Source organism: Geotrypetes seraphini, chromosome 2 (genome assembly GCF_902459505.1).
Source record: "Geotrypetes seraphini chromosome 2, aGeoSer1.1, whole genome shotgun sequence".
Classification (NCBI taxonomy): Eukaryota; Metazoa; Chordata; class Amphibia; order Gymnophiona; family Dermophiidae; genus Geotrypetes; species Geotrypetes seraphini.
The window spans coordinates 278,128,892-278,150,407 of NC_047085.1; the positions used below are offsets into that span (position 1 = coordinate 278,128,892).

Here is a 21,516-nt window from a genome sequence, read left to right on the forward strand (position 1 = left end):
GTTTTGCTCATTCACTTAGTTCCACAGACTTTAAGTCTCTTTCTTTATATTAAGGACAACATGATGTATGAGGCAGCCTTTATCTAGACTTTATCTAGGTGATGCAAGTCATCGAAAAGTTACTCCCTGAGCCTTTAACACTCATTGGGCGCCTTTTAAATGGCTCATACTGATGTCCATTGGAATAACGGGGTTTAAATTAGAGGTTTGTTTAACAAACCAATTAAAACTCTTCTTTTCAATCTTTTTCTTTTGGGAAAAGTTTGATTGCCAGCCAATTCTTTTTCTTTTCTGAGATTTAGTTTGGACTTTATTGGCTTTCGAGTCCTCAAGGGTTTTTAGTGGTTTAGTCATTAGATTAAGCCATGTTCTCAGTAGCAAAATATCTAGGTTATATAAAGAAAATAGAATATTAGTAGATACATGGAAAACGTTAAGATATGTTAATAATTGAACACCTATTTCAATACTTAAATCAACATATCAGACCCTATGGTTAAACTCCAAGATTCAAATTGGCAGATTTAAGGTCATCTGGAAATATTGGATGAAGGCAGATATACTTGTATGTACTTTAGATGATGTTATATCTAATGGTAAGCTGCTTGACTTTTCACAATTACAACACAAATATGGTCTTAATAAATCACAAAATTATAAGTCGTTGCAATTGAAGCAGGTAGGGTTCCCTGAATGGAAAAATCTTAGTGATAAGTATAGTTTGCCTTTCTTGTATTTTCAGGTGGACTGTCTGGGACACCAGGCTGCTTAGTGGTACAAATTGATATCTGGATTTATGAATAAAAAACCAAGGACTGGTCTTAGGGACATCTGGACCATTGAGATTAAGCATCAAATTACTGCGTCTCAATGGCCATGAATTTGGTCTTGGAGGATGAGATATACGGTGTCTGAATCTATGAGACAAACCTGTTTTTCTATTACATAGAGCATTTTGGACCCTGGTTCATTATAGCTCTAAATCTAAAAGATGCTAGCACTATCATCTTGAAGCTGAGACATTAGATCATTTGTTATTCTATTGTCCATTCATTCTTGCTTTTTGGAAATCAATATGGGGTAAAATAAATAATTTGTTAGAAAATCCAGTGGCATTATCCTATGTATTGTTTGGCATATCAATGAGGACTAAAAGCCAAATATCCTCTAATAACAACAGGCTTCTGCTCATTATGACAGGGGTTGTCATACAACAGATTACGAATAACTGGGAAAATTGGAAGAGGCTGAATTACAGCTTTTGGTGGAACTCTTTATGCCACATATTCAAAATGGAAAGGATAACTGCTATATAGCAGGGAAATTTTAAAAAATTTCAAGTTATTTGAGAGCCATTAACAAGATACTGTAAAGATTGAAATTATAATAATAATAATAATAACTTTATTTTTCTATACCGCCATAGTCAGGCGATTTCTAGGCGGTTTACATTGTAAGAAGGCTGGACATTCAGCGAATAACAAAAGGTCTTAATACAAAACAATAAGTCTACATACAATACAATGAGTCTAAATACAATACAGTACAGAATTAATATTAATAAATATTAATTCCCTTTGGTTCATACAAGTCCAGGGTGGGGTGGGGGGGTGGAAATAATTTATGATTTCTTTTGTTTATGATTAATTGTTGGATATAAGGGAGGGGGGATATTTGATGAAAGCTATAATTTGATAATATAATAAGTAATGTTAAAGTATAAAATGATTGTATTTGTGTTATACTTATTGTGAGTTTTAAAAATATGAATAAAGATTTATAAAAAAAAGAACATTGGCTCTTAATACCACTTATTTTGTAGGTAGTAAGGACTCATACACTAATCAGTTAGTGCTGACATGCTAACTGATTAGCATAGAGATGCCCATTGTGTACTCCCTAGACACACCCCTTCACAGATTGCAAAATTATTGTGGGACACCTCAGAATGTCCTGTGGTAAGCGTGGTTTTACTCTTTAAGTGGATAGATTTGTAGCCCATGTGGTTTCATACCACTACTGTTAAGGGCTGTAACCACCGCCCCATACTCGACAACCTTCTGAAAAGCACAAAGCAGATGTTCTATCTAGACTGTTTCCACTCTGATTCATATCCATCCTTTTTTCTCCAAGGATCATCTGTGTTTTATCCCACTGTTTTTAAAAATTCTGCTAAGTGTTTTTGTCTCTACTATTTCTTCCAGGAAAGGATTCCAGGCATCTACCAACCTCTGTCAAAAAAACATTTCCTGACATATTGTAACACCTCATTCAACAGTTCCTTTCCAGTGAGAAATATAATGATGCACAAGAAGAAAACCTATCAAGTACTTATCATATCCCTTGCCTTTCCTCTCTTTTTAGGGTATTTTATTGTTTATTGTTGATTTGCCATACCACCTTTCATTCATTAAAACCTATAACATGTAATTCTGTTATAAATATTATTATTCAATGTTTTATCACATTATTTCACTACCATTTTGATCCTTTTTGGCTGTATATGTGGTATATAAAGTTTTAAAATAAACATTAAGATAATCAGATAGTAACACTGATAAGTCTCTCTCCTGATCGGTGCACATCAGCTTCTCACCATATACTACACAACGTGCATACTTGGAGCAGCTGTAAGTCCTAACACTAATCTTTGTAATTATAGATTACGGTAATGCATTTCCCTTTTGAAATGGGGAATATATGCAAGGATTTTAGTGCTCCCTTCATCCTGCCAAAAATATACCCAAATTACATCGTCTTGCACAAAAATCCCAGCTTTCTATCTACTTTTATTTGGGGTATATGTTTAAATGTCAATATTTACAAGTGTAAATTGCAAATTGGGCTCCTAAAATAAGGGCCAAAGTGTCAAAGCAGAGTGAAGGCATTTTGTCCAGCTATATGGCTAGAAGAGAACAATTGCTATTTTAACTTAAACCACTTAGCAGCCAAATATTGCTGCTTTAAATATAGCAGGCATTGTGAGCCCTGCTGGTTATCGACATCAGGAATGAATATATATGTTTATTTTTAGAAGCCATCGGTGACACTTAAGTAAAAACACTTGCTGCAATAGCAGATTCCTGAACAGCGATACATACAAATAAGACATTCTTGTATTGCCATTTCTCAGCTTTAGAGATATCCTAGGATTCATTCACCATAAAACTATCTGGATATAAAATTACTTTGCTGTTATTTCAACAAATACTTTGAACTCACTGTGCTGCAATTCATTGATGTTACTGATAATGGTAGCAGCTCAGGCCACAATTAGATCATTTTTCAAAGGGATATAGCTGGTTTAATAAGGTCTTAGCTAGATAGGAAATGGCTTTGAATGTTCTTTGAAAATTGACTACTACTACTAAACTGACCTGGTCAACTGGCTAAACTTAGACCCTAGGTTTCACTAGGACATTAAATTTAGATGGCCAAATATGGGGCTAGTCTGGGGATGGGGTTATATAGCGGGAGAAAAGATAGCTAGCCAAGAGATTTCAGTGCTAGCCACTTAAATTGACTGGCCAAATCTAGGCTTAAGAACAGCAGATTGTAATCTGGCTGCCACTTTTCCTTTCTACAGAGCCAACCTTCTCACCCTTGCTCCTGAAAGCAAATTTAAATGAAGCTGCCCAATATACTGTAGTCCCCTTCATTCCTACCGATAATAATTTAAATAAAGCTAAGGATCCTATCTAATCTCTCCTATTTACATCAAATTTGGGAAGAAAACTACCTGATGACCACATCCATCCTCTCTCCTAATCTCTCTGCTGAGAAAAATAAGAGAAAAAAATACCTACTGGAGATCTCTCTTCCTCATTTCTGTCCAAATTGATCTGGCCAGCTAAGAATACTGTATTTTTGAATACTTGCCTCAATGTGATCATTCATGACTAACATGGATCCGTACAGGCAAAGTTGTATTGAGCAAGAGTGTTTTTCTTTGTCATTATACTTACCATGTTGAATATAGCCATTGTTAATATTATTGCCGTTGTTATTACAGTAAGTGTGATTCTTGGCCAGGGAAGGTTTGATATGATTCCTGATGACTTCAAAATCCATAACAATGATGATGATGCTTTCTTGCTACACTGCTAGTTAAAGAAATAAATAGATTTTAGATTCTTCATTCTCTCTATATATATTTCCAACTATTTGTATATCTATATAAAATGTGTAGAATGTATATTATACTATATAAACCTTTACAATATACGATCCGTCTGATATTCAGCTGATGGCAGTCAGAATTTTTTTAAATGCTGATGGGATAAATGTAATGGGATAAATTATCTCCTGATATTCAATACTTTGCACTGGCACTGAATATCAGGGCATAAATATGGGTGGGCTGGTTGTCTGGAGCTCATGCAGGCCCCAACTGAATATTGGGCCAGCTGAATAACCTTAAAAAAAGGGTCCCAAGTCCCCTTCTACCCTTCCTCAACAATGCCCCCTTCTCTCTCCCTCCCTCTGGGCCTATCTGTATACCTGGTGATCCAATAATAGGTCGTTGGAGGCAGTAGCACAGTCCCCTTGCTCCTGTCCCTTGCCAGTGCCTCTTGAAAATGGCTGCCATGACTTTTTATAACAGCTTGCAGTACAACACAAAGTACCACAAGCTGTCTCAAGAGGTTGTAGCAGCCATTTTCTTTTTTCTTTATTAAATCATTTATTTATACATCAACAAAAATTATTGAACAGGAAAATGAGACTTGTCACAATATTAAATAAATTTAAACTTAAAGTAAATTTATCAAATTGAAACAATTTTGAGAATTAATTAATACTTAAGCTCAATAACAGTCCACATTTGGAGAGAGACAATTCACATTATCAGAAGGAATGATATATTTAAAATATATTTAAAAGGGGAAATTAAAGAGGTAGGTCATCTTCCTTAAACATATGGACCATCATACAGAGTCATCTGGAGTTTTGCATTACTACACCCTTGCCTTCAAGAAAAAACTGTAACTGTGAGGGCTCATAAAAAACATAGGTATTCTGATCTTAAAAGACCATACATTTACAGCGCTATCTCAATTGAAATTTAGCCCCTAATCCAGAAACGTATTGTTTCATCTATAGGAATCTTTTCCTCCTAGTCTGTGTCCATCTTGATACATCTGAAAAAATAGATATTTTACAATCCAAAAAAAGACTTCTTTCATTCTTAAAAAAAGGTGAAGAAGAGCTTCCTTATCCTGTTGAAAACCAAATGTCACCAAAAGAGTCATACAAAAAAAATCACTCTTTCCTCAGAAGTTTCCAAAATATTAGAAAGATCCAAGGTACTTAAAGAAGTAAGCTCAGTTGAAACAGGAGCTCCTGACTGAGTGGGGTTTTTAGCGGAAACTGGCAGAAAATATATTTTATGAAGAGGTGGAAGTCCATTTTCAGGATATTTAAATACTTCCTTCAAAAACTTGTAGAAATGTTCTTTGGAGACATTGTGAGTGTTTTAGGAAAATTCAAAAACCTTAAATTTAACTGCTTAGTAAAGTTCCCAAAATTCTCCACTTTTCTTGATAACACCATTTTATCTTGCACAATAGAATTATAAGAGGATTGTATACCCTTTACAGATTGTTCCAAATTGTTAACTTTTTCCTTTTGGTTCATTAGTTCTTCTTCAAATTTCATTATTTTAGAAGACTGGGTCTGGGCTAGTGTAGAGATTCCCAGACAAACCTTGTGCAGTGAATCCAAAGCAGTCCAGATCGATTCAAAGGTAATCTCAGTCGGCTCAACAGGAGCACCCCTGGGCGAAGATGAAAGGAAGCTTGTGATCTGCCACAACATGGCAGATTGAGGTTGTCGGGCCAAAGCAACCAGTTTGCCTCTTCTTTACGGCATTACAAATGTAACCCCAAGGAACAACAAAAAGGATAATATTATTGCGATGGGAGCATGATTCACAGCGTCCTCTCCCCTATGACGCCATCTTGTCTCCCACAGCAGCCATTTTCAACAGATATTGCAAAGGGTAGGAGTGAGGATGCTGTGCTTTTGACCCAAGCAACCCCGCACTGAATCACATGGAGGAGAGGTAGACATGGGGGCTTACCTAGACATTAAGAAGGGGCCGGGAGGGGAGGAGGCATTTTGGAGTGGAGAAGGAGCAGAGTTTGTGGCTGTGGGTTGGAAGGAAGTGGGGAAGCATACCATTGGGGACTTGAGGGGGCCTAAATATTTAAACAAGACTTATGCGGATTTTAGTCTGAGCTGTCCTAAATTCACACACTTAGCTTATGCAGCCCTCAGCTGAACATCATCAGCATTCACATGAGCCCTGGCTCCTTTCCAGCACCATCTTCTGGCCTAACCCTGACCTGCCTACTTTTATTGGTACAGGTCAGTGGCAAAATCCAGCAGTACTTCCTGGTTAGTGCTGCTAAATATCTGTGATTGGGCAGCAATAGCAGATATAAGCAGGCTAAAGTTTTGGAAGCTTCGATCCATTAGGGCATATTTTGATGTTTCAGCATTTAAAATTCTGGTGCTGTCTCTCCATTGGTGGATGCTCTCTTCCAATCTCTCCAGAGGCTTGCTTTTTCAAACTCCTCCTCATCAGAAAGTCCTCACGACAGATTCTTCGACCTACGCTTGGGGCGCTCATCTCGATGGTCTCCATACTCAAGGCCACTGGACCAGTACAGATCGTCAGTGTCATATCAATCTGTTGGAACTCAGAGCAATCCTTAAGGCTCTCAACGCCTTTCAACATCTTCTTCACGACCAGAAACATAGAAACATAGAAGATGACGGCAGAAAAGGGCTACAGCCCATCAAGTCTGCCCACTCTGCTTACCCACCCCCTGTCTATGCCCTAATGACCCAATTTCCTTATCTTGACCCTCGTAGGGATCCCACATGGGTATCCCATTTATTCTTAAAGTCTGGCACGCTGTCTGCCTTGATCACCTGCACTGGAAGCTTGTTCCAATGATCAACCACTCTCTCTGTGAAGAAATACTTTCTGGTGTCGCTATGAAATTTTCCGCCCCTGAGTTTGAGCGGGTGCCCTCTTGTGGCCGATGGTCCCTTGAGAAAGAAAATATCATCTTCCACTTCGACACGTCCCGTGAGGTACTTAAATGTTTCGATCATGTCTCCCCTTTCCCTACGTTCCTCGAGAGTGTAGAGCTGCAATTTGTTCAGTCTCTCTTCGTACGAGAGACCCTTGAGCCCCGAGATCATCCTGGTGGCCGTCCGCTGAACCGATTCAATTCTGCGCACATCTTTACTGTAATGTGGCCTTCACATTACTCCAGATGAGGTCTCACCATGGCCCTGTACAACGGCATTATGACTTCAGGCTTTCGGCTGACGAAACTTCTATTGATATAACCCAATATCTGCCTTGCCTTAGATGAAGCCTTCTCCACTTGATTGGCAGTTTTCATGTCTGCACTGATGATTACTCCTAAATCTCGTTCTGCTGAAGTCCTAGTTAAAAGTTTCTCCGTTCAAGAAGTACGTCCTGCATGGATTTCCGCTTCCGAGGTGCATGACCTTACATTTCTTAGCATTGAAGCCTAGCTGCCAGGTTGAGGACCAACTTTCCAATGTAAGCAGGTCCTGCGCCATATAATTCTGTAAACTGCATTCACTTACTATATTACATAGTTTGGCGTCATCGGCGAATAGTGTTATTTTACCTTGAAGCCCTTGAGTCAGATCCCCTATGAATATGTTGAAAAGGAGTGGACCCAGGACCGAGCCCTGCGTCACTCCACTGGTCACCTCTGATGTTTTAGAGAGGGTACCATTAACCACCACCCTCTGAAGTCTGCCACTCAGCCAATCATTGACCCATGCAGTTAGTATCTCTCCTAACCCCATCGATTCCATCTTGCTTAGCAGCCTGCGATGTGGGACACTGTCAAAAGCTTTACTGAAGTCCAGGTACACAACGTCCAAAGACTCTACCAAGTCCAACTTTCTTGTTACCCAATCAAAGAAGCTGATGAGATTGGATTGGCAGGACCCACCCTTAGTGAATCCATGCTGACTGGGATCCCGAAGATTCCCTTCGTTCAAGATCGTGTCCAATTTGCTTTTAATTAGTGTTTCCATGAGTTTGCACACTAATTATGTGAGACTCACCGGTCTATAATTCGCAGCCTCTGCCCTGCAACCCTTTTTATGCAGAGGAACGACATTAGCTAATTTCCAGTCCAGGGGAACTTTCCCCTTACTTAGGGAGAGATTGAATAGCTCAGCCAATGGTTTCGCCAGGACATCGCTCAATTCTCTGTGCACTCTTGGGTGCAAATTGTCTGGTCCCTTGGCTTTGTTCACCTTGAGTCTTGCCAGTTCACTGTAAACTTCACCTGGTGTGAACTCAAAATTCTGAAACGGGTCTTCTGTGCTTTGTGTTGCCTTCAACTGCGGACCGTGTCCCGGTACCTCACAGGTGAAGACTGAGCAGAAGTATTCATTCAGTAGTTCGGCTTTTTCGGGATCTGCTTCCACATAACTTCCGTCTGGTCTTCTAAGGCGTACTATCCCGCCTGTGTTCCTTTTTCTGTCACTAATATACTTGAAGAAGGATTTGTCCCCCTTTTAAATGTTTTTTGCCAGAATTTCTTCCACTCGAGGTTTTGCCTCCCTAACTGCCATTTTGACCAGTATAGACCTGGTCCTATATTCTACCTTTGCCTCTCGTTTCTCCGTGCGCTTGTAGGAGAGAAACGCTTTTTTCTTCTCCTTAATGAGGTGCGAGATCTCCGCGGTGAACCATTGGGGTTTATTGTTTCTTTGTTGTTTATTTACTGATTTTATGAAGCGGCTAGTTGCTTCATGTATGGTTGATTTCAGTGTTAACCACTTAGCTTCTACATCATCGGTCTCCGCTTGGTCCTGCAGCGTCCGATGGATGAAATCTCCCATGCGTGCGAAGTCTGTGCCCCGGAAATTGAGTACCTTTGTTTTCGTGTTTGATCTAAGGAAGCTTTTCCTAAGGTTGAACCATACTATGTTGTGGTCGCTGGAGGCTAGCGTATCTCCTACTAAGACCTCTGAGACGCTTTCCCCGTTGGTGAGTACCAGGTCGAGGATCGCCTGGGGCCTAGTGGGCTCCGTTACCATTTGTTTGAAACGTGCTCCCTTTATGGAGGTTAAGAGCCTCCTGCTACCGCTGGTTGTTGCTGAAAATGAGTTCCAGTCTGCATCAGGCATATTAAAGTCCCCTAGCAGTACAGCTTCTCCTCGTAGAGTGATATTTTCTATGTCTTCAATTAATTCTGCGTCCATGTATTCCAGTTGTCATTGGGGGTCTGTATACCACACCTAGATACAGGCATTTTTCTCTGCCTCTTGCCACGTTTACCCAGAGGGACTCCCTGGTGTACTTGACATCTGTGATCCTGGTGGTTTTGATGTCCTCTTTAATGTATAGAGCTACCCCCCCTCCTAACCTGTCCTCTCTGTCCTGACGAAGTAGATTGTAGCCCGGTATAGCCATATCCCACCCATGTGAGTCCGTGAACCAAGTTTCAGATATTGCCACCACATCTAGGTCGGCATTCCTTATTTCAGCCTCCAATTCTGAAATTTTGTTACCTAAACAGTGTGCATTGACATACATGGCCCTCCATATCTTGTGTTTGCTAAGTCCCTGTGAGGCGTATCCTACCCGAGTCGGTGTGACTCCTAAAGAACTGTTTGCAATGTGGGTACTTACCTTGGACATGGAAGTGGAGTTTCGACTCACCTCATCAGGATAATTCCTTTCTGCACTAGTCGCCATGTATTATGTCAACAAACAGGGAGAGACAGGATCTGCCTCCCTTTGTCAAGAAGCTTTGAAGGTTTGGGACTGGGCAATCCGCCACAACACCTTCCTCAAAGCTGTCTAAATCCAAGGGGTGAAGAATTGCTTGGCGGACAACTTGAGTCATTTTCTGCAACCTCACGAATGGACTCTCCATTCCTCACCTCTTCATCACATTTTTTCCCAGTGGGGAACACCTCAGATAGACCTCTTTGCAGCTCCCCACAACTACAAACAGCCTCAGTTATGCTCCAGGATATACTCACCTCATCGCCTCGAGACAGATGCTTTTCTTCTAGAATGGACGAATCTCTTCCTATATGCATTCCCTCCATTCCCTCTCATTCTCAAGACTCTGGTCAAGTTGAAGAACAATCATGCCACCATGATTCTGATTGCTCCTCGGTGGCCGAGACAACCTTGGTACTCCCTTCTACTTCAACTCAGCAGCAGGGAGCCATACCTTCTACCAGTTTTTCCTTCTCTGCTTACGCAGAGTCAGAGATCTCTGCTTCATCCCAACCTGCAATCTCTACACCTGACAGCTTGGTACCTCTCAACATAACTCCTCTTCAGTTTTCTCAATCTTTAAGAGATGTTTTAGAGGCTTCTCGGAAGCCTACCACTAATCAATGCTATCACCAAAAATGGACTAGATTTTCTACATGGTGTTTTTCTCATGGTAAGGAGCCACAGCATTTCTCCTTATCTTCTGTTTTGGATTACCCTTTGCACTTATCCACTTCTGGCCTCAAGTCTACATCAATCCGAGTCCATCTCAGTGCAATTGCGGCTATCCATCAGCCTATTGAAGGGAAACCCCTCTCTGCTCATCCGGTGGTTTCCAGATTCATGAAAGGACTTTTCAATGTCAAACCTCCTCTCAAACCACCTCCTGTGGTTTGGGACCTCAATGTTGTTCTTGCTCAACTGATGAAGCCTCCGTTTGAACCAATTGACAAGGCTCATCTGAAGTATCTCACTTGGAAAGTGGTGTTTCTCATTGCCCTCACTTCTGCTCGACGAGTCAGTGAGCTGCAACACTTAGTTGCTGATCCACCTTTCACGGTATTTCATCATGATACGGTGGTCCTACGTACTCATCCAAAATTCCTCCCTAAAGTGGTATCGGAATTTCATCTCAACCAATCCACTGTTCTTCCAGTGTTTTTTTATTTTTATTTATTCAATTTTCTATACCGTTCTCCCAGGGGAGCTCAGAACGGTTTACATTAATTTATTCAGGTACTCAAGCATTTTTCCCTGTCTGTCCCTGCGGGCTCACAATCTACCTAATGTACCTGGGGCAATGGGGGGATTAAGTGACTTGCCCAGGGTCACAAGGAGCAGCGTGGGTTTGAACCCACAACCCCAGGGTGCTAAGGCTATAGCTTTAACCACTGCACCACACACTCCCCACACTTCTTATGGTAGCCTCATTCTCATCCTGGAGAAGTAGCTCTTCATATTCTGGACTGTAAACGTAGAACTGCTCCTCAACTTTTTGTCTCCTTTGATCCAAACAAGTTGGGACATCCTATCTCTAACTCCAACTGGATGGCTGCTTGTATCTCATTCTGCTATGCCCAGGCTGATTACCCCTACACAGTAGAGTCAGAGCCCATAAAGTCAGAGCAATGGCAGCTTCCGTAGCTCTCCTCAGATCTACTCCTATTGAGGAAATTTGTAAGGCTGCTACTTGGTCCTCAGTTCATACTTTCACGTCTCACTATTGTCTGGATACTTTCTCCAGATGGGATGGACAGTTTGGCCAAACAGTATTACAAAATTTATTCTTCTAAATTGCCAACACTCCCACCATCCCATTCTGGTTAGCTTGGAGATCACCCATATGTGAGAATAGGTTGCCTGCTTGTCCTGGGATAAATATGATCATATTACAACTGCCTTCCTAGACTCTCACTGGCTACCTATGCAAGCACAAATTCAATTCAAATTCTACTGTCTATTATTCAAAGCATTAAACGGCTCCGCCCCCCCCCCCCTATCTAAACAACCGCCTAAACCAGATCCTCACCTCAAGACAAAGAAGAACTCCGAACCCTTTTGCCTTCCCTCCACTCAAGGGCACTCAGCGCAAAAAGATGTTTGATAACCTTCTGGCGACGCAAGCAGCAAAACTTAACACTCCATCTCCAACCTGTTGACGACAACGGGCGACTTCAAAACTTTTCGAAAAGAAATCAAAACCCTACTTTTCAAAAAATTTATCCAGATATCTTAACCCAACCCTTCCCCCTCATCCTAGATAAATTCTCCCCCAAAGCCTCCACTAAAATAATCTCTTCCTCCCCAAAACACCAACCAAGTATTCAGATCCCTGAAATGAAACGTAATCTTATTTGTACTCTAACTGTAATCTATTTGTTATATCACACAGTAACGTACAGTCAATTTAATATCCAATTTGCAAGTTCTTCCGGAATTAATCCAGCTACCTCTTCTCCCTTGTAACCGAAAAAAAAACAAACCCCAAAACTGTTGTAACTTCACTGGAAATGTCCAGTTAGCTCTTTTGTAATCCGCCTTGACTTTCTATTTTCCTCAGAAGTCTTTCATGAGCAGTGGCATAGTAAAAGGGGGGGAGCGTGGGGGGGCAATTTGCCCCGGGTTCCATCTTGAGCAGGGCGCTGGCACTCTTCCTCTCCATGCTGAGCGCACACCCCTTCCCCCATACCTTTTTAACTTCGGTGTGAGCAGCTACCAACTTGTTGCCCATGTTGGCTTCGGTGCTCTCTCTGACATCACTTTCGGGACTCGTGCCCAGGAAGTGATTTTAGAGAAAACACCAAAACCAACTTGGGCGGTAAGTTGGTGGCTGCTCACACCGAAGTTAAAAAGGTATGGGGAAGGAGCAAGTGTGCAGAAGGGGAGGTGAAGAAGAGGGCGGGAGAGGGGTGCCACTGCCCTGGGCGCCGCTCACCCTTGCTATGTCACTGTTCATGAGGTACTTTGTCAAATGCCTTTTCAAAATCCAAATACACAATATCAACCAGCTCACCTTTATCTACATGTTCATTCACCCCTTCAAATAAATGTAGTAGATTGGTAAGGCAAGATTTCCCTTGACTAAATCCATGTTGGCTTTCTCTCATTAATTCATGCCTATGTATATGCTCTGTAATTTTATTCTTTATTATTTAGCCCAGCACTGACCTCAGACTCACCGTTCTATAATTTCCAGATCACCTCTGGAACCCTTTTTTAAAAACTGGCATCACATTGGCCACCTTCCAGTCTTCCAGTACCAGGCTGGATTTTAAAGATAAATTATAAGTTACTAACAATAGCTCAGCAAATTCATTTTTCAATTCTATTAGTACTCTGGGATATATATCATCAGGTCCTGGTGATTTGATACTGTTCAACTGTCCATTACACCTTCCAGTATTACAGAGATTTATTTCAGTTTCTCTGATTCATCAGCATTGAATACTTTTTCTGGCACTGGTATCTACCCCCCCCCCCCCCCCCCCAATATCTTCCTTATGAAAACTGAAGCAAAAAATTCATTTTATCTCTCTGCTGTGGCCTTCTCTTCCCTTCGGCCCCTCCCACTGCATCCCAAGAGGCAATGGGAGGGGGAAGCCCCATCATTTGCAGCATGTGGGACCTGTATGCAGGAGGGAGTGAGCTTCCCTCCTGTCATTTGATCTTCCAAAGGTACGGGGGGAAGGCGTTCTGGGGATGTGGGAGGGGGGTCCAGGAATGTTGGGGAGGATGTGTATGTGGAGATGTCAGGCCATGTTAGGGGAGGTCTGGGATGTTGAGAGGATGTGGGGGATGTCAGGGGAGGGGGGAAGGGCTCCACGGCTCAGCTAATCCTGGCAGGGGGAATCTATTGAGCTGCCAGGAATCCGCAAAATAGGCTCAGCTGATGGGGATTCCTACTGCCACGATCAGACAAAGTAGTTGGTGGGTATGTCTATAAAACTTGCTTATGGATGTTTTTATTTTTGAAAATGGGCAAAAAAGTAGACGTTCTAAGAACCAAAACTTACATCTAGCTCATTTTCAAAAATAAAAGATAGACATTTGGCAGCTTTGAAAATGGACATTTTTCGTGCTGGGTTTGTGGACGTCTTGCACAAAACGTCCAACCTCCGACTTAGGCACATTTCTGATTATGCCCCTCCTATATGTTTTTGCCTCCAATGCAATCTTCTTTCAAGGTCTCTCTTTTGCCTTCCTTATTAGCACCTTGTATTTGACTTGCCATTTTTATGCTCTTCCCTATTATTTTCAGTCTAATCCTTCTTCCACTTTCTGAAGGATTTTCTTTTAACTCTAAAAACTTCCTTCACCTCACTTATCAACAATGCTGGCTACTATTTGGTCTTCCTTCCTCCTTTTTTTAATACATTGAATATATATGTTCTGGGTTTTCAGAATGGTCTTTTTGAATAACATTCAAGTCTAGCTTACCTAGGTGCCTAACTTACCCCCGACACACAAACACTTTTATGAAGTTGCGTTAGGCTTTTTTTATTGCCAGCCGCAGTGGTATTAGCTCTGATGCTCATAGGAATTCTATGAGTGTCGGAGCTAATACCACTGCGGCCGGTGATAAAAAAAAGCCTAATGTGGCTTTGTAAAAGGGGGGTGGGTTAATGCATAAATATGTACTCCTACAGTTAGGATGCCTAACGCCACTTATGCTGCACGAAATATTATTCTATACAGTGTGCTTAACATTTATAGAATTGTGCTTAGCACCGCAATCTGAACTCGACAGCACCAATTTTTTTTAGATGACCTATATAGAATTGGTCTCCAAAAATATTCCATACTAATGCCATACTTCTGTACAAGCTCAATAAGCAAATTTACATACATTGTAATTGTACAAATTATACTTACATTACAGTACAATTATTTCAGACTAAGTATACTTAATACTATCATTTAATAATAAGTATACTTAATTTAATAATATACTTAATTTAATAATAAGTATACTTGTACAAATTATACTTACATTACAGTACAATTATTTCAGACTAAGTATACTTAATACTATCATTTAATAATAAGTATACTTAATACTATCATTTAACACTTAAGAACATAAGAACTGCCATCTCCGGATCAGACCTTTGGTCCATCAAGTCCGGCGATCCGCGCACGCGGAGGCCCTGCCAGGTGTACCCTGGCGTAATTTATAGTCCATCATATCTTTATATGCCTCTCTTAAGGAGATATGCATCTAGTTTGCTCTTGAAGCCTAGGACGGTCGATTCCGCAATAATCTCCTCTGGGAGGGCATTCCAGGCGTCAACCACTCTCTGAGTGAAGCAGAACTTCCTGACATTAGTCCTGAACCTGTCCCCCCTTAGCTTCATTTCATGTCCTCTAGTCCGTGTCAAATTGGACAATGTAAATAATCTTCTCTGCTCTATTTTGTCGATTCCTTTCAGTATTTTGAAGGTCTCGATCATATCCCCACGCAGTCTCCTTTTCTCTAGGGAGAACAATCCTAGTGTTATAAGTCTATCCTCGTATTCCAGTTTCTCCATACCCTTCACCAGTTTTGTTGCTCGTCTCTGCACCCTCTCCAGCAGTTTTATATCCTTCTTTAGGTAGGGAGACCAATGTTGGACGCAGTATTCCAAGTGTGGTCTGACCATTGCCCTATAAAGCGGCATTATAACTTTCTCCGATCTACTCGAGATTCCTTTCTTTATCATGCCCAACATTCTATTTGCCTTCTTTGCCGCTGCCGCGCATTGTGCCGACGGCTTCAGGGTCCTATCTATCAGTACACCCAGGTCCTTTTCTTGTTCACTCTTCCCCAGAGTTGCACCTGACATTGTATACTCGTATTCCTTATTCTTATTGCCTAAATGCATTACCTTGCATTTCTCCACATTGAACTTCATCTGCCATTTCTCCGCCCATGTTTCTAACCGACACAAGTCGCTCTGGAGTTCCTCTCTATCCTCCTGCGATCTGATTGCCCGGCATAGTTTTGTATCATCTGCAAACCTGATGATCTCACTGGTTGTTCCTTCCTCCAGGTCATTGATATAAATATTAAAAAGGATCGGCAATATATGGGAATAAATCACTTTAAGTAATTATTCATTTGAGACAACAATGAAGTGACTGAATAAAAATAATTGTATTCTTTTCAAGCAACAAAAGAGACCAAACCACTCATCCTAACATTCTGGCAATGATTCTAATTGTAATTAAGATGCAGGGGGAAGCAAAGATTGGCTTCTCAATCTTAAATTTAATTTTGGCCTCAGCCGGGATTATAATTCCACCTAAGAAACAGAATTTTCCATTTCAGGGGCATTTTTAGTTTCTTCAGTACAGCAAATACTGTACCTAGGATATGTCAGTGGTCTGACTGACTTACCTTATTATAAAATAGGATTTGCTTTTACTTACCAAAAGCTGACCCCCAAAACAGATGAAGAGGATGAAGGAAAGCAATAAAAATGCAGCTCCAAATGAGATTCCAAGAATAGATGTTCTGGAAGATATTAAGAAAATAATGATTGATAGTATAACATGAAATTAATAGTTCTTTATTTCCTCCAGTTTAAAGAGACTAGTACTAAAATGCACATCAGCAATGTTTGTAATGATTTGTTTAAAATTAACTTCATATTATATATATTATAGTTATGATCAGAAGAATGGAATGAGCCACAGGGTGCATGACCCATTGACCCATCCAATGTTTTGCCCAACACAGTATCAGCAACTAGACAGCTTTAGGGCTGAGCTGGACATTGGTTTGTTAGACCCATCTTAACCAAAAAGGTGTGCTGCTGCCCCTTCTTATAAGTACCCATATATCCTACTTATAATGTGGTTATGTTTCATGGTTCAGGGAGAAAATGAAGAGGCATAGAAAATATAATTAATTAGAAAACATTAGTTCTGTAAAGATCTTATCTTATTAAATTTTTGAAATATACTACTTATACTACTCAATCTACCTCCCAATCATGAATCTCCTACTAATCCTACTGATCTACCTAATAAGCGGTAACATCAAAGACGTTCACTCTCTCTACCCTCAATTACAATCCATCCACCACCCTGTTCTATCCTTCCCCTACATCACCAACCTGCAAGAAGACACTACAAATCATATTAATGTAATCTCATATAAAAAAAGACACCACCATACCCTTAAAAAAAGAATAAGGGAAATAAAAACCACTAACTCAACAGTAAATGCTGCAACCACCTCCATCCCATGTGCATATCTTAATACCAGATCTGTTAGAAACAAGGCATTCCTCATAAATGACTGGATCACCAGCAAACAAATAGCCTGCCTCTTTCTAACTGAAACCTGGTTACTATCAGAAGATGATCCTATTATATCTGATCTTCTACCAAACAATTTCAAAATCCTTACGTTAAACTGCACAGGAAAAAAAGGAGGAGGATTAGCCATAATCCTTAAAGAAGGATATGAGTTCGAACTTCTAGATTCTAAAATGACCGACAATCTAGAAATCGTAGCCTGTAAAATCAATAATACCCAGCTAGAAGAATCCTTATCCAGCATACTATTCTAAAAGCAGTCCCAAAGCCAAAGAAGACTTCTGCGAATTCGTCCTGCACAATTCTATCAGCCCCAACTACAACATCATCACAGGGGACATAAATTTACATCTAGACGAAGAGAACAACACAGACGCAATAGAGCTTAAAAACTTCCTAACTCTACTCAACTACAACATCCCCATACCAACACAAACTCACAAAAAAGGCCATCATTTAGACCTAGTTGCCATGTCCACAAAGGAAAACCTTGACCCAATCATCTCTCTGACTGAAGGCACCTGGCATCACGACATCTGGTCCGACCACTTCACCTATTATTTTAAGCTGATCTGGTCACACCGAAAATCTAAAACACGTCTGATGATAAAAAAAGAACATCAAACAAGAGGTTATATTAATCCAGAAGAATACTGGTCAGAATACAAACCGCATACAGTAATAGAGGAAGGAATAGACTTCTGGGACCATTAGAATACAACCAGTACTTCCATCCTAGATAAAATCGCCCCCATACATAAAAGCAAAAGCAATGCAAACAAATACAATAAATGGTTTGACACCGAACTATTAAAAACGAAACAGCTAGGCGACTAGAAAGGATTTGGAATAAAATAGGAGAACTGACAGACAGCAAAAAATGGAGAGCCTACATAAAAACCTACAAACAACTGATAAAAGACAAACGCAAAGCGTTCTACTCCACCAAAATTAACTTATGCAAAGGTTCACAAGGAATCAATACAAAAGAGTTATTCAACATAGTTACAAACCTATTTGACACCACCCGCTACACCACACCTGAGCACAACACGAAGTTACCCACCACGAAGGACCTAGCTCTATATTTTGATTCCAAAATTAAAAACCTAAAAAATAACTGTATAAGCAATAACGATGTAACAATTATCCCCAGCAACTACCAAATAACTAACTCACATGACAATGAAATACCTACAGACATGATCTGGAGTTCCTTTCTAGATCCAGAATGGAATACCTACACCAAACTCTACAACAAATACTCTAAATCTCACTGCATCCTAGATACGTGCCCTCCGGAGATTATGAAAGCGGCACCACCAGAATTCAAAATATCACTATTACACTACCTAACCCACAACCTAAAAAATGGGACTTTCCTCACTAACAACGGCCACATAATAATAACCCCCATCCCAAAAAATAGAAAAGAATCCTCAGCGCTAATAACAAACTACAGACCAATAGCATCTATCCCATTCATTGTAAAAATCATGGAAGGACTAGTACACACCCAACTAATGGACTACCTTAATCAATTCTCTCTCCTCCATGAAACTCAATCCGGCTTTAGAACCCTATTCAGTACGGAGACAGTAATCGCTGCCATCCTAGACTATCTGCGCCTATTATTTAGTAAGGGCCTCAACACCCTGATCATGCAATTCGACATGAGCTCTGCATTCGACTTGGTAGACCATGAGAAAATGATGCAATGCTTAGACGCCATTGGTATCAGAGCTGAGGTACTAAACTGGTTTCGTGGCTTCCTCACATCCCGTTCTTACCAGGTACGCTTTAACAATGAACACTCTGACACCTGGAGCAACTCATCCGGAGTGCCACAAGGGTCACCGCTTTCCCCACTGCTTTTCAATATCTACATGTCCTCATTAGGTGTGAAACTAACCCAACTAGGAATAAAACTATTCAGCTACGCAGATGACTTTATGATCATCATCCTATTCGCCAACTCCATCTCAGAAACCATTTCCAAGGCATCCAATGCCATAAATGAGATGGAACAATGGATGACAGATTTCAAGCTCAAGCTCAACCCAGAAAAAACAAAATTTTTCATTGCCTCCCCTCACCCGCTTGACAATAAAACCCCACTATACATCAATAAACTCAACTACCCTATTCAGCCCACAATGGAAATTCTAGGTGTTATTCTAGACCAATGCCTAACAATGAAGGAACAAATGGATTCCCTATTCAGAAAAGGTTTCCTTACTCTCTGGAAACTCAGAACCATTAAATCATACTTCGATACGTCAACATTCAGAATCCTAGTGCAATCCCTCATACTGAGTCAGCTTGACTACTGCAACATCGCCTATCTAGCAATCTCACAAAAGAATATGAGACGTCTCCAAATAATGTAAAATGCTGCGGTCAGACTTATCTTCGGGCTGAAGATTTGCCTGCCTCTGCTTCAAAGTACTATACGGCCTGACCCCCCAAGTACATAACAGACCTTTTAGCATTTTCTAATAACAAACTCAAGAGAAACACACACCCAAAACTCATTTCCCCTCCAGTTAGAGGCTGCAAAATGAAAAAACACCACGAACACCTTCTCTCTCACCAAGCAGTCCTATGGGGCAAAGACATAGACCAACTGCTTTCACCCACTACATTCAGGAAACGCCTAAAAACATACCTGTTCCAGAAATACCTAAACAATTGACCCGCTCTCCCTCTCCCTCCCCCCCTCCCTATTCCACCTGAACTTATAGCACTGCTATAAATATAATCTGTTATCTTCATCTTATCGTAACTTTACGTTGCTATTTATCCCCAACAGGTCCTGTCGGACATTACCTACTAAAATGTACATATTACATTTTCGCTCAGCAAATTGTATTTCTATACTATTGCGTCAGAAAGCTGCTCAGCGCTGAGCGCTCAGTGCCAAAGCGTACTCCTGCTTGGTGCCGCTCAACGGCTGAAGAAACATGATCTCGCGGCAGCCACTGACTGCTCCTGCCTGCAGCACCTCTGGACTACCAGGGATTCCAGCGGCAGAGGAAGTAGGACAGACAAGGTGCAGAGCTCATAATTTAGATTATCGACATATAAGATGCACCCCTTATTTTAAGTTTATTTTGAGGGGAAAAATGTGCATCTTATATGCCGGCAAATAAGGTATATCATGTGGGAATTTAAATGTCTCTATCATATCTCCCCTCTCCCGCCTTTCCTCCAAAGTGTACAGATTGAAATCTTTAAGTCTGTCCCCATATGCCTTATGACAAAGACCATGCACTATTTTAGTAGCTTTCTTCTGGACCGACTTCATCCTTTTTACATTTTTTGAAGGTGCAGCCTCCAGAATTGTACACAATATTCTAAATGAGGACTTACCTAAGTCTTATACAGAGGCATCAATACTTCGTTTTTCCTACTGTCCATACCTCTCCCTATGCATCCTAGCATCCTTCTAGCTTTCACCGCCACCTTTTCAACCTGTTTGGCCACCTTAAGATCATCACATACAATCACACCAAAGTCCTGCTCTTCTGTCGTGCACATAAGTTCTTCACCCCCTAAACTGTACCGTTCCCTTGTGTTTTTGCAGCCCAAATGCATGACCTTGCATTTCTTAGCATTAAGTTTTAGCATTAAATTCTTAGCATTAAATTTCTTAGCCAAATTTCAGACCGTTCTTCAAGTTTTGCCAAGTCTTTCTTCATGTTATTCACACCATCTTGGGTTTCTACTCTATTGCAGATTTTAGTATCATCCGTAAAGAGGCAAATCTTACCTGACAACCTTCAGCAATATCATTTATAAAAATGTTAAAAAGAACAGGCCCAAGAACAGAACCTTGAGGCACACCACTGGTATCATCCCTTTCCTCAGAGCGATCACCATTGATCACTACCCTCTGTCGCCTTCCACCCAACAAGTTCTTGACTCAACCTGTCACTTTGGGACCCATCCCAAGGGCACTCAGTTTATTTATTAGATGTCTGTGTGGAACACTGTCAAAGGCATTGCTAAAATCTAAATACACATCTAGCGCACTTCCGAATAACTCTTACAAGTTAGGGCTGTGCGCTCAAGAGATATGCCATAAGACCAAAGCATTCTGAATTTTCCATGGGAAGAAGTGATGTAGTAGTAGTAGTTACTGGGCTCTGACTGAGGAGCCCCAGATGAACTGGCAGCTTGAGACACCTGTCTCTTTGTAGTCACACTAGATCCATGTATCAAGGCTGGCGAGGCCAGTTTGGGGTCACCAGACCCTAGTGGTTCATGACTCTGTGGATGATCTGGCTTACAATGGGCCACGGTGGGAAGCCCTGTGCTTCCTGATTCAGCTTTCTGAATGCAAAATCAATCTGCTTTTGCATTCTTGGCTGAGGCCATTAAATATATTTCCAGTCTTCCCCAGCATTGTACAA

General features: G+C 40.9%; 1 protein-coding gene across 3 annotated transcripts in view; it reads right to left on the minus strand.

The window, feature by feature from the left end:
- The window catches only part of ADCY2 (adenylate cyclase 2), a 1,055,565-nt gene that overhangs the window by 468,139 nt on the left and 565,910 nt on the right, over positions 1-21,516 (minus strand). For all 3 annotated transcript variants that reach the window (XM_033929720.1, XM_033929718.1, XM_033929719.1), the window contains 2 exons: positions 16,208-16,292; positions 3,966-4,103 (listed from right to left, as the gene is read on the minus strand). In XM_033929720.1, coding sequence (XP_033785611.1) covers positions 3,966-4,103; positions 16,208-16,292 — 223 coding nt within the window. The remainder of the gene's footprint in view (positions 1-3,965; positions 4,104-16,207; positions 16,293-21,516) is intronic.